At 41.3% G+C, this 17,580-nt stretch overlaps 1 protein-coding gene across 2 annotated transcripts in view; it reads left to right on the top strand.

The window, feature by feature from the left end:
* The window catches only part of BICC1 (BicC family RNA binding protein 1), a 1,115,336-nt gene that overhangs the window by 1,066,382 nt on the left and 31,374 nt on the right, over positions 1-17,580 (top strand). For both annotated transcript variants that reach the window (XM_069611226.1, XM_069611225.1), the window contains 4 exons: positions 5,275-5,314; positions 7,438-7,592; positions 12,495-12,651; positions 14,560-14,720. In XM_069611226.1, the coding sequence (XP_069467327.1) occupies positions 5,275-5,314; positions 7,438-7,592; positions 12,495-12,651; positions 14,560-14,720 (513 nt within the window). The remainder of the gene's footprint in view (positions 1-5,274; positions 5,315-7,437; positions 7,593-12,494; positions 12,652-14,559; positions 14,721-17,580) is intronic.

The raw sequence follows: 17,580 nt of genomic DNA, 5'->3' as shown, positions 1-17,580 counted from the left end.
TTTCAACACTGTGTAGCAACAGGTGAGTGGATATTAGTGCATGGTTATCAAGGTTTTGTCACTGTATTTTAGACTTCAGAATTTAAATAAAGGCGTCCCAAAGTCCCTGCTCAAGGACCACTCATCTGTAACATTCCTGGATTCTGTAGTGTAAGGAAGACTTTGCTTTGAGCAGATGACTCTGCAGGACAGTTTACCTTACATAGAAGGGGTTTTGCCTGGAACCTACTGATCCTCATAAGGACCATATCCCTATATTGCCACTGGACTGGTTACTAGAGCTGGAATACCTGACTTCTCAATTTATGTCTGGAATCTATGACATAAGACTGCATCTCTTGTCTCTCCTGGACCCAACTCTGGTGGCTGTAGGAGTATCAGGGTATAGAATGACTCAGGTCCATTCAAACAGCTCTTTGAAGCCCCACGCCATCTGCAAATACTTGGACATGCACTGTAGTAGCTGAAGAAACCTTTTTTCTGTTGACCTGACTCTGGATCTCCAGGAAACATCACCAAAAATATCATCCAGAGGACCAGCAGAAGGTGCTGAGCCTGCCCAAAAAAGATATGCAGAGACATACGCCAATGGTGACTTTGATCAGTCTGAGCTAGTTGGGAACTTCTAGGAGTATTTAACCACAAACACTGTGGGGCCCTAACCCATATATAGTCCTGGTGTGATCCCAAACACTTCTGTGCGTTTACTTTTTTTTGGATGACTAGTGGCAACTTGAGGATCTGATCTGGTTCCGTGGATCTCTGGCCCAGTTATGGTGCTTGCCGTCTCCCACTTCCTTGTCTGCATTTTCATTTTTTAATTTGTTTTACTTTTTCTCCACTTTGGGGAACCAGGAGTAGTATCCAACCTCATGAAAAGCTCTAGGTTTCGGGACACCTCATGCTGGTAAGATTGTCCTCCATAAAAATAAGGTCAAAGGGTAGCTGTTCAAACTAGGGCAAACCTGGTACTTGTATCTGACCATGAGTGATTTTGAAAAACGCATTTACTTTAACACAGCTATTGAGAATGTAAAGAAACATCATTTATGATTAAACCTTTGTACAGGAGTCTATCAAGACGTTACAGCAAGTTAAAGGGTCTATGTTATTATAACAAATACATTATAATAACGAATACATATTTCCTATTAGGGGGGTTCTCCCCAAACCCCCAGTTTCCCTTTGTGTTTAAGCCCAACCCCCTACCCACCAGTTGTATCCCCTTACCCCAACCCCCATCTGTTTCCACAAAAAGGTGGTGTTTTTTTTATAGCTGTTTTCTTTTCGTTATAAATTCCCCCTCTGTAATAGTTTTCTCTATAATCACTGGATACCTAAAGCACATCTGGTCGTTCCAAAGCTGTACTATAAATTGCATTGCAAAAAGTAACAAGTACTACTTGAGCAACAGCCTTATAGGGAAAGCGATTGACTAACACTCAAATGGATGGAAATGTACAGCGACTGGCGTGCATACAAACGTTTAGCCTTTTGAGCAAATGATTGAAACCAATCATACCTTAGCATTATTCACTCTTCTTTTGCAAGCTGATGCTGAATCGGCAAGTATCACAAAGGAAAAGCCCCTGTTGGCACATGAACATCAGATAAACTTGTTATATCTGGCCCATGTCACTTTCGGTCTGCTCGTTCCTACTGCCACATGCATGATTTCAACCTTGGAGGGTTCCATCGGGTTGTAGAATGCAAGGCTCCAGGGTGTTTTGTTTCGGCTGAACTGGAAGATGGAGGTTGATCTTCCTCGGGGGGCCTGGTGAACGCGGCTTGTTTGCACGGCAGAATACAATAAAAGTGCAGGATTGAACATCATCAAAGTGAGTAATCTTCTGTGTGTGAGAGAGGCTGCTCTGGGTGGTTGTGAAGTGAAGCTTAACGGAAACTGTGTGACATTTTAGGAACATCTGATATCTCTTTCCATTAAATGATCGCCAGCAATATATTTGATAACTCAAAATAAGTAATTTTCCTATGATATGATAGGCTATTTATAACACGCTTAATACCCATAGGTTTCTAAGCACGGACCCGGGGATCGAACCTGTGTTGCTCCGTGCTATCCTTCCGACCTATGCTTGGGATGGTCCATCTATAAAAATATATTAACGGGAGCTTCTTTTGCACAACTTTCATCTGCAGGGGTAATTGAATTACACCACTCTATCACATGACTAACTACAAATCCAATCAATTACATTGATTGTCCTTCTATATTATGGTGTGTAAGAGAACTGGCACGACCAACCAGAATAAAAGGAAAGAATGCAAGTGTCCCTCTACTGATCACAAGCATGGCATGAATGGCCAGTTCTACTCGGGATGTTCTACAATCATGCTTTAACCCACCGTGCCTTTTACAGAGGGCAAATAACCATTTGCGCATCAGTCTGGTCCCGCCTACAAAGACAGCACAGCACCGAAATGCTGGGCAATACTCCTCTGAATAGCAGCAACTCTGACACACGTTTCTGCTGGGCATCACCTACACAGTGAAGCTGTCTCTCTTTAGGCACTGATAGACATTATTTATTTATTTATTTTGGCATTTGTAACGCACGCTTAGCCCAGAGGCATCAAGGCGCTGGGACTTAAGAATATGGTTACAGTGGAGTTTTAGTACATCTTACATGTTGCAGATTGCAGTTGCATTCATAAGACAGGTACGTACTTGCTACTGGTTACAGTTTATATTTGCATTCATAGGTCAGGTACAGGGAGGAAAAGAGGCAGGATAATACTGACACTTCGATTTAGCATATGTCCTTGGAGAGGACATAATCAGTATGTCACCCATCGTCTGTCCCGGTTGTGTCATTGTTGTCTGAAATAGTCTAGTTTTGAGACTTTTTCGGAATGACCACAGTGATGGGTCATTTCTAAATTGTGGTGGTAAGGAATTCTACCGGGAAGCTGTATCCTCCTGCTTTAACCCTCTTAAATCTTGGGACAGCAAGACAATTATCTAGGGTAATGTTTCAGTAAGTAGTAGAAGCTTATTTACATATATTGTGTCATTAGCTGAACAGGAATTGTAGTGTTAAAGAACAGTAGGGGTTTATTCTATGTCTATTAAGAAGCAGTCTAAATTAGCACTCATTGGATCAGGTAGTACCATATCCCACTCGGGGAACAAATGGAACATGCTGGGGTTGGGACATGAAGGATATTTCGGTATAAGGTAAGACACTGGATAAATGTATATATTAAATCATTAATGAGCTATGTTTTGACTGTATAATTTACTTTACTTTTTTTACAACTTTTTACCTTCATAAGTGAGCAAAGGAATACATTGTTAAATGAGTTTATCTGTTATACACACGTGAAGTAAACAAGCATTACAAGCACAGTTATTCATTTGCATGAGCAAAATAGTTTCAAAGCTATTGTATATATTACAGTGTTAGCGTGATAGTGACCCTGTAGTTATGGTTAAGTTGGCTTTCCCATAAAAGCAGTTTTTGGGTGTCTTATAACTTTGGCGCCATTTGAATCTGCACAAAACAATGCAAACAAAATTTAGAGCTGACAGCATTTTTTGTGTGCAAAGTTCGGTGCGCTTTGTCTCGCGATGGCAAAGTTGCAGGAGGATGAGGGGCAAACCATTCGAAATCTGGATAGACTTGAATCGAAAAAGAAAATGTGCTTGTGGCTACAGCCCTAACGCTGGACGGATTTGCACCAAGCATGCGCAAGAAGTAGTTGGAAACAGGAGTTGTCAGAAGGAATGTGGTTTGTAAATGTGCACATCAACAGAACAGACTAGATGATATTTGAAGGCCTCTATTTTGAATCCTCTACCAAAGGTTGGATCATCGCCATTTAAAATGATTGATTTATATTACTTGTTCAATGATATTATTTCTCTTACTCATTATGCTGTGACTCGCCTATGTGTATATGGACTTCTTTTTTCTTCTTTCCTATGCTGCCTTCTTTGTACTGTTCATGTTTTGTGCTGTGGAAATGAAGCTGATGTGAGTATTGACTCTTAGTTCATGATCTTCAAGTGTTGCTAATTGTTTGTTGCCCCTCACTCTAGTTCTGTTCCTGCTCATTTCCCAGAAACACTAACAGGCATTTTGGGTGCATCTTCTATGAGAATGTATTTTCTAACTAAAAATAAATGAAGTATGCAAACAAGGTTCTCTAATTTTAGTGTTGCTTTTTTATTTATCTAGTATACTTATTCAAACGGTTGATTAGTATACTGGCCGAAGGTCTATGCTGAGCTTCTGAAATGATAACTAGGGAAACTCAAACCATGTGAACAAATTCACAAAATGGATCCTCTCACATAAATGGCTGCCACAAAACATACTGACCACTTGTAATCATTGGAAAAGGCAGCCTCTGTTCAGAGAAATAGAAGGCAAACATTGAAGTTCTGGAAAAATTGTAAAGCAGGCACACTTTCATTCAAATGTTTCTAATCCGCTCACTCAGGAATATTTGAAGATGTATCGGAGATGGAAAGTGTTAAGGAAATGTACTTATGAACAAAAAGCAATGCCGCTGGACACAAACAATGTATCCATGTAGTTTACTCAAGTGATGCACAGCCAACACTTCCTGAGCAAAAGCAGCCTGATTGTAAAGAATTCTGCGATGGCCCACGATTTTCAAACTGCTTGGGCCAATGTGCCCTTGCTATACTAAGTGTTCTATTGCAGGGTTTATTCGGCTGGAAAAGTAGGGAACTGGGAAGGCGTACATACAGTTTAGGCGGGGAATAACTAGCTGAGATGCCTTATGTTGTTATCAAACAGTATAGCAATGCATCCTACTCTCTTGTAAAGATGCCTTTATACAAAGAGGTCAGACAAAGGACATGATGTCGTGAAATATATAGCAAGTACTTATTGACGATTAAACCACAAATTGAAGCATAAGACAGCTTCACGAAATGGAAGAGATCATGTTCTTAATGGGAGATTGAAATAATGTGGCAAATACGTAATGAAAGCAAGAATGGTGTTAATGCATGTTGTTACCTCCACAGTGGGATATTTCAGTAAGCTAACAAACTTCAGGTTTCCAGCCTGCTAGTGCATGGCATATGTTGAATGGCTGAAACTTTAACATTAAACATTAGTATCCATATACATGAAAAGAGAGGCAAATGCAGATGTTACCCTTTGCCCGTCAGCTTCTAAAAATATATATTTTTTCTATTTAAGCTTATAATTGGGATGCTATTTACATCGGAAATGAAACTCTGACATTAAGATGATCCATGTATTTCATTTATAGGCGTTTGACTATGAACAGAAGAAGCTATTGGCAACAAAAGGTAAGTGCATGTGATCAGAAATATATAGAAGCCGATTAGCAAGGTTTGTCATTGACTGATCCATATGTGAGTATGTCCCATTAACTTTTTTATAAACCAAAGATGTATCCGTCTGTCCTATTAATGGGGTTTTATGTGAAAAAGCACTTTCAAAAACGTGTTTTACTATATGGTTGGACATATTTGACCTTTTTTTGGCAGATCTCTGTACGGTTTCTTTCTCCCTTCTTGGAGAAAGAGGACTTGCCCCTGTACATACGCCCTCCCATGCTCTCCCTACCTCTGTACCACAATACGTGTTTGTTTACTCTTATCCCAATATCTTCTTCTAACGCCGACCTTTTTTGAAACCCTCTTTTGACATCTTACCGTCAGTGGAGTAGGGGTGTTAGTCTGAGAATGGGTGTCTAGCATATATAATGTTTCTGGAATATTCTATTGAGGCTCCCAAAACCTTTAAAGGAACACTCCACTCTTTCACACCAAAACATGTGCATGTGCTTTTTGATGGTTATTCCTGATTATTTCTTGTAGCACCCCTTTTCCAAAAAGCTAATCTTGAATGCACTTTATGCATATTAAAGCCCATGGAATGATGTATTTATTATCAATTATTCACAATTATGCTTAATTATATTAATTATATTGCAGATATTACAACATTAATTACTATAATAGAGTTGTAGTGTAAAACGTTATATCAAAAAAGTTCCACTCCTATTGTTTCATAATTTAATTAAATGAGACATTTTCAAGAGTTCATAAACATGATATATAGCCAAAGTGCAATGTTTCATTGTAGAGAAAGATACATCAGAGTCAAACCTCTTTTGATTCTAATTAACAGTAGATTCCAGTTTCCTTGCTTTGCCCTCCCACCCCCCAGATATGTAGCCTATGCTATATATGCTATGTACGGTCTATGTAGCTCCACCATTAAAAAGCATTACATGAAACATTGTATGTAATGGAAGTAAAAGAAATTGACCTGACACACCTTAATAGAGCGGTATGTAAAATGGCTGCTTAATAGGAGTATGGTTTTGTTTCATCTCAAATTTTGTTTTTAAGTAACATCAATCTCATAATATTAGTTTGTTAAGACTAGTTGACAAAATACTCACCAGCAGATGTGACAACTCTTTCTCATCTTCCCTCTGGTTTCGACCAGCTGGATGCCTGCGATAGCATGTCTTCCCTGTTCTGTCACTCTCCTCTTCCAGGGTAAGAATTTCATGTGTGTGCCCATTCCTAAATAAACCTGGGCCAACATCCGCTTCGGCAAACTTGCGAGTTGAACATGGGGTTTGGTGGTCTTGTCAGAGTTGCTGGCACGCACAAACGTCTCCAAAGTGGCCTGTTCTGTATCACAGTGATCTGGCTTCTGTGAAGAACACTCAATGGATTTTTCTCTTTCGGTGACGTCACTGTCTGGTAGCATATATTCACGTGTTTGTGTACACATGCAGAGTGGTCTCTGGGGTTCTCCATGCCTTTAGTAGTCTCAAAAACATGGTACACGTGTTGAACAAAAAATCAAGCTCTGCCATTTCCGATTTCCACCTCTCCCTCGCAACTAAATAGGGTTTGCTTTTCGCCCTCCCTGAATGAAATCATATTTCAGTGTTCTACTTTAACTAAATACTATATCAATGTTTTTACTCTATAACTGTCCCAGCAACATTCGGCCTTTGCCTACAAGACTGAACTGACTCCAAATGGTATGCCCTCAATAACTTGAGGCGGAACTCACTCAAAACATCTTGTCTGAACCTTGAAGAAGGTTCAGCAAAGGTATGGTTTGACTGAAATTCGGGTGATTCCAAGTTTGCCTAAACAAAACCACATGTAAAAAAAGTGGGGCGGGGGGGGTGAGGCGCGCACTCCAAACAAAACCACACTTACTTACTCTTAACCACACACGATGCAAATCCTATCATACTGTTAAGCGTCTGAGGCTACCCTTGAAAGGTATACCACTCTGGTAAGGCTCTATTGTTTTGCTACTCACTCTTCTTCAGCCTCCAACCTTTTAGAAAAGTAAAGGTTACCCCAAATGCTTTAAAGTCTGGAAGAGTAATATTAATCTAAATCATTCTAAAATGGTTGCTATGTCTGTTTAGCTATGTTGAAGAAGCCTGTTGTAACGGAAGTCAGAACACCAACAAATACCTGGAGCGGGCTTGGGTTTTCCAAATCGATGCCAGCAGAAACCATAAAGGAACTACGAAGGGCCAACCATGTGCCTTACAAGCCAAGCATGGCCACAACATACGAGGTATTTTAACACGGTTTAATGTGTATTTTAAAATTGTTAGTGAGTAACTGCAGAATCTATCATGATATTGTGTGGAAGAAGAATGCACACACTGGATTTGTTCAGCTATTAGTTTGCCTGCCTAACAATAAATATATCCATTAATAAGACATCAGAACATCCCATACACAAATGCATGATAAGATTCTTATAAGTAGCTTACAACGACTTGTTAGAAACTACTGGAATTTAGGGTGGACATACTAATACGTTTATAAGAACGTATTTGTCACTGGAATACCCACTGAATTCGTAAGTTTGAAGAAGAATGCTTGGAAGAGTTTAAGAGATTCCGATAAGATTCTTATGATAAAATCAATGAGAAATGTTAAGGGAATGCTTGATATGCATACCTATTGCACATTTATAGTGCATTTGAAGAAAGATTGGTTTCCGCTAACTTGGAGTATGATAGCAGTGGCTGGGAGGGGGGGGGGCATAGGCTGGAGTCAGTTGGAGCCCCATAGGACAGAACTCACAGCACCCTCGCCTGATCTCTGGCCATGCCATTCCTGCATCCACAGCAGTCCCAGCGCCAAGCCACTGCTCAACAATGCCTAATGTGACAACATTTTGGGTCATTTCAGCATTACGGGCGGGATCACAATCAGATTTCATGTGCCTCAATCTGGTTTCCCCAGCATGCTGATGGGAAGCCAACAGCAAAGCTTGCATTTGATAGACTGTGGAGGGCAAGTTAAGGCACAGAGCCATTCTACAGAGACTGTCAGCTCCCAACCAAACAGTGTAACACATTTGGGGAGGAGGGGAGATGTTTTAGTAATATAAAATGGCAGTGATTTGCAAATACAGTCTTCTGGAATATAGCAAACATCTGATATAGGGGGATCTATATGATCACTGCGACCGTCATAATTACGACAGCCGAAAATGCGAACTTTTTTTTTAAACCCCTTTACCCCACATATATATGCGGGGGGAGACCCTCTTCAGCCCCCCCCCCATATTAATATTATATCATATACCACACCACACCACATATATATGTGGTGTGGTAGAAGGGGGGGGGGTCTAAAAAAAGTCAGCATTTTTGGCCATCGTAAATTGTGAGGGCAACATATTAGGACATTACCTTATATGGCCCTAACAATATCTGGCAGTGATGTGCTAACTGTCTAAAGGGAACAGACTGTGGTGAGCATAATGGAATCTAGCCATCATGACGCAACATGACCCTAAGATTCTGGTGATGATGTTTACAGTGCTGAATACAATCTGATTGTGTTCTTTTAACTTGGTCTAATGGAATCTGTTCGCAATGCAATAACTGGGCAAATGAAAACTGTCTTTCATGCACTAACTAGACATCATGAAAACTTACAATGATGTGGTAACCGGTCTTCATGGGAACTATTGCTGACCTTACTAGAATCGGGCCATGAAGTTCTATTTGGGCATTAAAGTTTCTGGGAGCGAGTTGCTCACTGGGTGTTGTGTATGTCTTCCATTGGAAGCCACTATCAGCATATCAGCAACTGCTTTTATCTTTCATGTAATGTATTTTAAAATGCAGTAATCCTCTACAAGATCACACCAGTAGAAAACAAAAAGCTTGTTCACTGCAGTGACATCACAACAAAGGAATGTGTGGTTTCAATGCCTCCTCTGTGTCTCTTCATACCTTGAAACATAGCCTGGTCGCAATCATAAAACCGTACCCACTCTGGGATGCAGGCCTATAACGTTGCACAGAGGCCAAATGCTGAGTGTTGTGCTGCTCAGGGATAGTACGTGAGCTACTAGTCACCTATGCTCTATGATCAGCACAGCAGGTGACCCGTGCCAGTGGCCTGCTTCCAAGCACTACCTTCCTTGCTGATTGCACTGGAGCTTCAGATCTGTAACAGTGCTATGTGACACCCAGATCAGGGAGCACAGTCTGTGGACAGAAACAAAGTAGGCATGCCCAGCTATTTTGGAATGTAATTCTCCCTGCCACACACAAGCATGCACAGTATGTGTGTATTAATAGACATGGAATTGCACATTTCTGGGGGATGGTACAGAATTACTTGTGTAGCATGTGCTTGAATGTACCTGCACATTCGCCAGCAGTGTGCCCTTCAGATCTTTATTTTCCTTTCCCTTACCCAAAATGCTAGTCTTTTAGAGAGAAATATCATGTATTTGTTTCAAGCAAACATCCATCACATTTCTATGCAAGCACAGGGCCTTAGATTAACATTTCACTTTTAAAAAGCCATTTTCTTGTTTGTCAAAAGTACCCTTTTACACGTGGGTTAATATTCCTTGAATGTCCCTTTCCAAATGCGATTTTTCCTCGCATCTGTGTACTGAGCATTATTAATAGCCGTAGCCCATTTCTACTACAAAGAATCTGTCCAAGGCAAGGGTCCATTGAAACTGACATAAGCAAAGAGAGAGCTTCTTGTGAAGGGTTTGTCTGGGTTATTTTGCTGCAAAAAGTAAAGTGTTTTCCGTATGGCTTGGAGTGAAGTTCTCTGCTCATTCACAGATTTTGTCTGACACAAAATGCCATTCAGTGAGGAATGCCCCCCTTTGCTTGTTTGTGGCCTGAAAATAGATGGGCATGAATGTGTCTTATCTGGAACCAACTGCACAATGTTGAAGGATGAGAAAATGGCACCACTGCAATGCCATTTTAAACGCAGAACATTTCCTTTTTCAGTGGGAAGTTTTGAGCTGGCAGCATAGCAGCGCTGCCTTTGAATACTTTTCTTTGGTGCACATAAGGAAAACACTGTAAGCAATTCTCGGTTGTTCCATGTTCCATCTCACCCCATATGTGCCTCGTAAAGACAGCGCAGTCATTATTTTGGTGACTGCAAAACACAGTTTTGGTGCAAGGCAATGGTGCTCCACAGAGCCAGCACAGCCATTCTGCTGGTAACTGCTGAAAATGCAGTTTGGTGATGCAGGGGAGTGCTGCTGGGCTGATAAATGTACCCCACGCCACTTAAAGCCCTGCATTAAGGTATTGCATTCCACTTAAGTTCAAGACACTGTAAGGATCAATAAAGTTGTTGTAAACAATGCGTTGAAAAGTTCAGTGCTCTCAGCAGCAGTTAACAAATTCTAAGCATAAGCTTGTAGTGCTAATAACGCACAGCAATTTCTCATATATAGAAAGAAATATTGACGTTTAGTTTTCATTTGAGAAAAAATAGCCACAAAAACATACTATGTAGATATTTCATGTCACTGTTTCCCTGTACAGGGCTTTCAGCAATTCATACCATTGCCAACATCAGTGCGATTAATTGCTGGATCATGCATGCTTGGCATGGGACTGACATTGTCCCAGCCTGGCAGGATTCTGGCTTGAGATTTCAGTTAGCTATTACACCTGCTGGTGAGGTGTGTATGTGTGTGTTGGGGGATCTGGGGGTGGGGGTGTAGCCTACTAATTTCCATCTTGATAAGATATTTGAGTGGGTTAAAGCTCCTATCACAGAGAGTTATGTGTAAAATATGGTCATAGGTAATAATCCTCATGGCAAATACAACTACTTTTAGCCCTACCAAGTTGTTAAAATGAGTATCATAGAGCTAGATAGCAAAGGCCTTGTAATTGACAGCCTTATATTGCTGAAATATTAGGGCCGTAAGTGCTATGAAGAACAGCACCTTATTACTATCATATTTATTCACATGTGACATACAGAGACACATGCAGTCCCATCTTTTCAGGCACACAACATGCACAAAAGCACACCTGCCATCTATAAACACACAGACTACCATAATAGGGCAGGTTGTGTGTCAGGATACTGCTTATGAAAGCCTTCGTGGTTCTAGCAGAGATTGTGTATATATCATGATGTCTTATGCAATGCGGACAGTTCACGGTAAGTCTCCTTTGCTTGTCCATCTAGTGTCTTTTTGAAATGCTAGGGCGCTGGGAAGAGTCAGTAAAATGGCAAGATAGTGTCCCTAGAAACATATAGGCTCGTTCGTAAAAGGTAAATTGGTTTTTAGCATTGGTAAATTGATAACTAAATGTTTAGTAGCATGTTGATAGTCGCATACCTGCCGTGTGACTTTCTACATATAATCCATATAAAAAACTGTTCTGTGGACATTCCTTGTGTCCACTTGTGTTACACTCCTCTGTAGTTAGTGCTCATTGTACAAACATTTGAGGCATGAAAGCGGACCTGTTTATGGCTTCCATGGGTGTGAATGCCCCTGACCTACAGATGGGCAGTTCTGCCATACCATCTCGCCATTAACTAATTCAACTCTACTTCAAAAGGATGCAGTTGTGAGCCTTTCCTACCAAGTAGCTGACCTGCAAGATACGCGCAGATTTGGGCAGCATATGCATACTCGCATTAAGGTCATCTTACTGCACATGTTATACTGTTTCTTTACCTGAATACACTTCACAGATGCAGAGTACGCTGTCACGTGGTTACTCCCACCAACTCCTCGCTTACCCCTTCTCGCCCCTCTCTTCCTGCAGTCTTTGATTTCTTGTTTAGTTCTCCTTTTTTCATGATTTCCTCTATACTGAATAAATCTGACCCTCTCCTAAATACTGTGGAGATTTTCTTTGCTGTGAAAGGGTGTTCTGGTATTTTTGAGATGTAAGAAAAGTACTCCAGGAGCAGCAAAAGCACACTAATGTCACTTGGAGTGTGTAAACCAGTTTTTAAATGTTCCCCAAGGCCTAGTTTGCAGTACAATTGGTAATCGCATTGTTCCTTCAAATTCACTAAAATATGTCAAATTATCTTCATGAAAAACGTACTTAAAATGTATTTTGTATTACACTTGTTATGTTTTCTTTCACCCTGGTTTGGTTCTGCACAGGTTCACTGTGTTTCTGTAATACCTTTTTGTTTGGAACTCTTTCAGGGTTCACCAATGTCTCTCTCGCGAACCAATAGTCGAGAACATCTTGGAAACTGTAGTGAATCTGAAAATTGGAGGGACCGAAACGGCATTGATCCCACGATGCACAGTGAATATCCTTCCTCAATTGGCAGTCCCAAACGAAAACAAAATAAATCCAGTAAGTATACTGATAGTTCAAGCACTGCGGTGTATATTGTAAATCATTATGCCAGTGTGACGACAGTCGGAAATATTATATTCACAAAAACAAAAATGTGTTTAGACTTTTAAGATGGCTGATTTACTGCAATGAAAATTGAGAAACTTCAAAATTATTCAAGAATTATCCCTAGTGGAACTATCAAGAGCGTTCAGGTCTTTGATAAATTGCATTATTTAGCGCTCAATACCTCCCAGCCCAGGGGGAGGGGGGGCTGCGGACATGGCCGTTAACGGCCCGCTCGGGCCTCAGTGAGGGCTTTGTACCGTTATGGTCATATCTGGCCAGGGTTTATCCAGGGTGCAACTTTTTTTTTTCCCCCTCAGGAGATTCGTGTTGCTTGCACAGCCAATCTCCTGAAGAGGAGAAAAATATGACCACCACCCTTTTCCATTTCTATGGTGGCGACTGTGATCGGAAGGAGCACGGGTACTGCGCTTCAAAGCTCCGGTCTCGCAGGTAAGTTGGGGTGGGTGGTTGTGAAAGGGGTTTCATTGAAAAAGGAAACACCCGGGGAAGGGCCTCAGGTGGCTGGAACAGTGGATGGAGAATGTATATTCTCGCCCGCTGTCCAGCCACCTGATTGTCTAATGTCCTTTCCCCGGGTGCGAATATTGATTCATCTTCACACTATCCAAAGTTAAACAAATGATGATCTTTCAAGGTAAGTGTTTTAATTTGATTAGTATGTTGTGCAATGGAAACTGAAGAGTTTCAGACTACAATCACCTGCATGCTTGTTTGTCTGCACTTACCAATTGTTATGGAATAGTTCTGCATTACGTTCTCCTAAGACCTGCTGGGGGATTTATCATTTTTTTGTGATGCCCTGATGCCAACCACATATGGAATCAAGGTATAAGGTTGGGAAGGAAAATGGCCAAACAGTTGGATAGCTCCGAAGCAAAATGGAAGCAAACGCAATCTTCTGAACCACCTTTCTCTAATTGTAGCCAATGTGATGCATCGTTTTGCCTTCAATGGCAAGTCCCAAGTTAGTGAATTATCAAATAAGTGTGCTAAATAATTGTTAACTGTATCATGATCTTATTTTTTGCCTGTAAGGAAGGAAACCGACTGAGGTGAAAGGATATAGTCTTAGTTTTGTTGATGCCCTTCTCTAAACTCTATCTTTGCAGCTCATCTAAAGATCCTACAAGCCTCATCTGTTGGTGATCCAATGAACAAGTCCTCTGTATAAAGAAGTGCAGGGGTGTGCTCTTGCTTTACCACACAGTGGGTCTGCTTGGCCAGTTCCCAGGGGAAATCTGAAATTATTTATTAAATAATACATCCCTGGTTCATTGCGCTTTGAGTCACCTTTCATGAAAGAGTCCCCAACATGTTTTAGAGTACAGGATGTATTTCAGGGAAAGAAATAGTAGGGGTTCCCAAGGCCATGGTATTGAAAGAATATGCTGTATTACCTGAACACTGTGCAGGTGTACTCCAGAAGGACAGGTGTTTAAACATCTCTTAAATCATAGAACATTATGTAATTCGGGTTTTATAAATTGGTAATTAGATGCAAATGATGCTTACTCACATTTTCTGTACCTGCTACTGTCACCGAAGATGTGCTTTCCTGAAAAATTAAAACATACTTATTCTATTGTCACGAGTTATCTATCCCCTTCTTTCCCCCTGCAATCACATGATCTTTTTCTAGAAATTATTTGTAATGGTTGTCTTTGTTTTCTCACTTTCTTTCTTGTTTTATAGTATTTGTGTTCTCAGATATTTATCCAGAACTTTTATCTTTCAAACTTTTCTTTCCGTATTTTACTTTTGATACTGATGATAAAAATGGAAAACGTGTATTACTTTGAAACAGTAACAATCGGCAAAATGTGTGTTACCTTCCAGCTGAGCATTACCTCAGTAGCAGTAACTACATGGACTGTATATCCTCAATGACTGGAAGTAATGGCTGCAATCTTAATGGCTCCTTCAAAGGTGCTGATCTGCCGGAGCTCTTCAGCAAGCTTGGATTGGGAAAATACACAGACGTGTTCCAACAGCAAGAGGTCAGTGCCGCTACATTCTGGTACATACTTCTGACACATAGCCAATACTCTGTGAGTTTAATAGGTATTCTGTAGAAGAGGGATCATTTTAATGGATGGGCCGACACCAGTCCATAATCTTCGCTTTGTGTATGCTTTTATTTTGCAGAGGATAAATGAAATGTAGCTTTAATTAGCAAAGGTGTCTACTATGCATTTTCATATGTAGTAAACCATCGCCTTATGTCCTCAACAAAGACCACCTGTTGGGAAGGGAGCAAACCCATCCCACCCCCAAGGCGCTTTGGGGTGAGGCAAATCCCATAGGAAGAACTCTAATGATCCACGGGGGAGAGGGGCATCTTTTAGGCCCCCACAAGATCATAATATTGTACATAATTCAGTTGCTTAGACATAGTGCGTGTATATAACCAGACACCATTGTCTAGCCATAGTCGAAGCATAAGGCCTGCATGGCCATGCAATATTCCAAGGGTTAGACACAGGGCGCAAGCCTGAATGAGAAATCTGAATGGCCCCAAGAGCTGATGAGAGAGGCCCACGCTGCTAGCTTTCACAGAAACCTTCCTTTCCTTTTCCTTTCCTAAAATTGTTGCCAATATGTATGTTCTACGAAGTATGTGCCCTGCTAGGCCATGACACAGTGCTGGGCGCCATGGTGTACTTGTTATCTCACACAGGCCAGAAGCAGGCCTCCGATCCCCAACCAGCCAACTGCAAGTTATAACCCCTACAACTGCCCAGGTCCCAAGACCCCTGAAACAAATAGGAGCCGCGCATAATCAATTCCAAGATACCATTTGATACAAGGCTACAGACCATAAACCAATCCACCATAAAAGATCTAAGAGCATGGTCGTCCCACCTCTATTTCATAATATAATTTGTAAGGCGAGGTACAGGGAGGGATACATAATAGTTCAAAAGTGAGGGTGGAAGCCTTGGAAGCTGAGAAATGCGAATGGGATGAGTGAAGGATGTGTGGGTCAGTATGACCTGGAGACTCCCCCTGTGCCAGTCTTTGAGAATGCCAGGTGACTTGTATAATCATAGAATATCACTATTTACAAATGTAGGTAATTGCTCCTTTGGCCTTGGTTCGTTCCCTGGAGACGATGAGCCCAGCAGACCCCATGTGATGGAAGACGGACAAACTGGGATGACCTGGCATCCCCTATGGAGCAGGCCGGCCATGTGAAGGGTTGCACCAACCAGCCACACAGATGTTCACCATATCTAATGACGAGGCCTATGGCGCTGTATTGCTTTTTAAGCTTCTTCTTGCACCCCTTTTCCTTGGAACATTCCATAACAGCAAAGTTCTTTGCTGGCGCACCTATTTTTGTAGAAATAAAACGTGTTATCATTGCAAGAGTTTCTTGGCCCTTTTTTCCCTAGCGGGTTGTATATTTTCTGTTGTGTGCGTTTAGGGTTGTGCCTTTACACCTAAAAGCATAGCCACAAACAGTATGGGTGTACAGCATTCATCAACACAGCAGGAAAGCTATTTTGCATTTTCCTTCTCTCCCCGCTAACCTAATCTACCCCCCTCTGATTCAGATTGATGAAAGCATCTGGAGACATGCGAATGGCAACTATGCGCTGAACATACATACCCAGTAATCTTACTTAACGTATCTTTAAACTGTTTGCGATTATTATCAACTTGACACTGATTCTGCCACAGTGACTAAATCAGACCCTCCAGAAAATTGCGGCATGAAATGGAAAATATTGCGGCACAAAAAAGAAACAAATTGCGGCACCCAACTGCGTTTTTTGCGGCATTTTCTAACGTTGAAAAATATATCATTTAACATCTTTTTTAGCCTAAAACCAAGTAATTGCAAGGCTTTTGTTAGTGAGGAACAAAATGTGTTCTGTCTGGCTGCGCTCTGTAGGACAGCCAGGTCGAGTCACCACAGCCTAACATTTTGGATTGTGGTGGGGGAAGGGGGATACAGCCTGATGAGCTCCAAGGAAATGGTGCTGTGCCACTACTTCCAGCAGACAAGTGGAAAGCAAATAAACAGATAGGCTTGAATTCAAAAGTGTAACCCTGGTTGAAGCCCATAGGTTTGCTTTTCGCTTGTCCTATGACCCCAGGAGAGAGGGGGAACAACTCTACACTTCTCCATGGAAGGAATCCATGAGGCCAAGACACAGGGGCAATGCAGTGGCAGTAACTGCAAGCCCATAATACCTAGCCAAACAATGAACTCTCTTGAGTGGTCATAATTCCTTGGTTATGCCACCCACACATGGTGACTAAACACACCCACAAACAGAAATGAAACATCACAACACTACCAGGGGTCAAGTCCTACAAATTAAAGTGGGGGAGGGAACTCATTAACAAATGCAATGGCATGTGATGTCATCAGAAATTAGCATATCAAGGTGAAATATGCATATATCATTAAATTGGCTTTGCATAACCACCGAAATTGCACAGGACAAATGGCATTTGCCTTTCATAAATTTTAACACCCAATTTTGTGATTGGTGTCATACAGCCCAGCCTTGATTCAAGGCTGGGCTGCATGATACAAACGCTCGTAGCTGTATTCGTTTTCAAATTGCTTTACAATTGGTATCATGCAGCCCATGATACCAATTGTAAAGCAATTTGAAATTAATACAGCTACGAGAGTCTTCAATTGGTATCATGCAGCCCAGCCTTGAGGCTGGGCTGCATGATACCAATTGTAGACGAGCGTCAGGAAGCATCAAGTTTATGCTTTCTTTTCCGGCGCTCGACAGGAAAGTAATTTACTTTCCTGTCGAGCGCCGGGAATGAAAACAGTCCAGTGGCCTCTTTGGGTGCTCTGAGTTGGGGGCAGATGAGTGGACAGGCCAG

Source organism: Ambystoma mexicanum, chromosome 8 (genome assembly GCF_040938575.1).
Source record: "Ambystoma mexicanum isolate Mex_15411 chromosome 8, UKY_AmexF1_1, whole genome shotgun sequence".
Classification (NCBI taxonomy): domain Eukaryota; kingdom Metazoa; phylum Chordata; class Amphibia; order Caudata; family Ambystomatidae; genus Ambystoma; species Ambystoma mexicanum.
The sequence above is the reverse complement of the archived record's forward strand: the minus strand, read 5'-3'. Positions and strand labels throughout refer to the sequence as shown.